Raw genomic sequence first — 2467 nt, forward strand, 5'->3', positions numbered from 1 at the left:
AGTAAATTTTGACAGTTAACTCTCAATTTCAGAAGAAAAAATAAAAATAAAATAGGCAGAGTCATAGCACAAGAGATAAGTGCCTATAATTTCTGTCCTCTCCACAAAATACGAAGTTACACGTCACTCCACAATAAGACTCAATGGATAAGAACCGTGCTTGCATTCCCAATTCCACCTCAGATTCCTTTTCTTTCTTCATCATTATTTATTATTTATTATTTATTTTATTTCACACTATACTATATAAACAAATCCATTCCCTTCCATTTTTCTATTCTTACTTAATAGTGTTTCAAAGCATCCATTTGATCAATTCCACAATTATTGAGCCTTAAATAATTCAACAAGAGTGAAGCTACTATTTCAACTCTACTTGCCCTTTAATTTGCCCCTTTGATCAAAATATAAAATTATAAAAAAAGGAACTTTAGACCAAAGTTGTGTTATTTATACCCAAAGTTTTTGTGGGTCGTCATAGTTTTCTGTTGGGGTGTTTCATATTTGTGGTTTTTGGACATCTGTTGAGGTTTCTTTTAAGAGTTTCAATGGCTGCTGCTTCAGTTGCTGGGGTTGTTGGTGGAAAAGGGTTATCATCTTCTTCATGGATGAAACAATTCAAAGGAAGCAAAGGAAAGAAGATGAACAAGTTTAGGATTTCATGTTCTTCTTCTTCTGTAGCAGATCCTTATAAGACCTTAAGGATTCAACCTGATGCATCTGAATCTGAAGTTAGAAAGGCTTTCAGACAACTTGCTTTGAAGGTTAGTTTGCTTCTCTTTCTTCCTTCCTTCAATTCTTATCTTTTTTGTTCTTTTCATTTTTCATCAATTTTTTAACTATATGAGAGAAATATTTTGTGTATTTTTGTTATGATGCAAATTAAGTCATTACATGTCATCTGATGTTAATTTCTCATGTGATTATTTGATTAAGTTCAAGTGAGACATTTTTCCCCTTTTTTTAAATTAAAATATTGATTAGTTGATAATCTGTTTTTTGTTTTTCTTGCAGTATCATCCAGATGTATGCAGAGGGAACAATTGTGGGGTGCAGTTTCATCAAATCAATGAGGCTTATGATGTATGTAACAATCATATGCAAACAAAATTTCCTCCTAAATTTTGATTACATAAAAATAATGCATCATTGAATATTGAAAATTGAATTGTTATTAATTGAGGCATAAACAAATGCTGCTTGTGGTTTTGGGACAATCAATGGGTCATATTTGTTATTTCTATAAAGTGAGAAATATTTGGTGGACCAACAATAATGCAAGAGAATAAGAATGGGGTCTCTTTGATTTCATCATATCTCTCTTTTTACTTTAAAAAAAATTCAGATTCTTTATGCAAAAAAGAGTGAATATGAGTGAATATCCCATCTGACTCCTGAAAATTACTTCGAAATGGTTTCGAGATTTTTGATAAAAAAAATATTCAATCTATCTTTGATTTTTTTTTTGGGACAGATTAGTTTGTGTCAAAAAAAAAAATAGCATTATGTTTAGAATTTTTTTTAAAAGAAAAATCTTAATTAATTATTTTATATAAAAATTTTGGGGTGGTTTGTATAATACTTGCATAATTGACCTCATTTTAGTTTAATATTATAATTATGAAATAATGCAACTATAAAGAATTGTAAATGTTGGTGTGTATGTTAGCAAAGGGCAGTGGTTGCAATGATATGATCATCCCAACTACTAACACATATCCTTCAAAAAAAATTAAAAAATAAAATAAAACAACAAAAGCAACATTATGGGGTCCATAATTTGTTTTCTTAATTTGGATATCATTATTAATATTTGGGTGTTTTGAATGCAGATTGTGATGGCTAATTTGAGAGGAGAATCAAATGAGACAGAAGTGTACAATGTTTATTATGAAGATAAGGGCATTGATGAGCCTCTTAGGGGAATGAACGATCCAGATTGGGACATGTGGGAGGAATGGATGGGTTGGGAAGGTGCAGGAATCCGTGATTACTCTTCTCACATTAATCCTTACATTTAAAAATAATAAAAATTTATGTAAATTATTATTAATTTTAATTCTAGTCTTTGAATTTATCATCAATTGCTATGTTAATGATATGTGATTAATAAGTAATAGCTAAAGTGCGCCGTAGAGCCACTTCAACTTGTACCTACCAACAATTGTTGGTGTTCAATGTACATAGTCCAATTTCAATGTCTCTTCAAAATTAATTAAATTTGAGAAGAGAATTATTGTTTTTTTTAATATATGTTTATGTTCTTATCTAACTCTTGACATTGGTTAAGGAACAAACATGAAACATTAGATTATATACAATTTGATTAAAGTCTTGTGCATTATTAATGGAGACAAAAGTATGTGATTAATCAATAGAGAAAATCTAAAGGCTGATATTATTGAAGACACGTGTCATATATTCAAATTCCAAATTTTGTCATGTTTTCTTCAAGCGATTTTACTTG

At 29.6% G+C, this 2467-nt stretch overlaps 1 protein-coding gene across 1 annotated transcript; it reads left to right on the top strand.

Annotated features, from left to right (window-relative positions):
* Window positions 1-281: 281 nt before the first annotated feature.
* LOC107463816 (chaperone protein dnaJ 8, chloroplastic) lies at window positions 282-2227 on the top strand. Its single transcript, XM_016082697.3, has 3 exons — window positions 282-764; window positions 1015-1083; window positions 1833-2227. Exons 1-3 carry the CDS (start codon window positions 549-551, stop codon window positions 2019-2021), a joined length of 474 nt encoding a protein of 157 aa, XP_015938183.1. The 5' UTR covers window positions 282-548; the 3' UTR covers window positions 2022-2227.
* Window positions 2228-2467: the final 240 nt, after the last annotated feature.

Source organism: Arachis duranensis, chromosome 9 (genome assembly GCF_000817695.3).
Source record: "Arachis duranensis cultivar V14167 chromosome 9, aradu.V14167.gnm2.J7QH, whole genome shotgun sequence".
In the NCBI taxonomy this organism is placed as follows: domain Eukaryota; kingdom Viridiplantae; phylum Streptophyta; class Magnoliopsida; order Fabales; family Fabaceae; genus Arachis; species Arachis duranensis.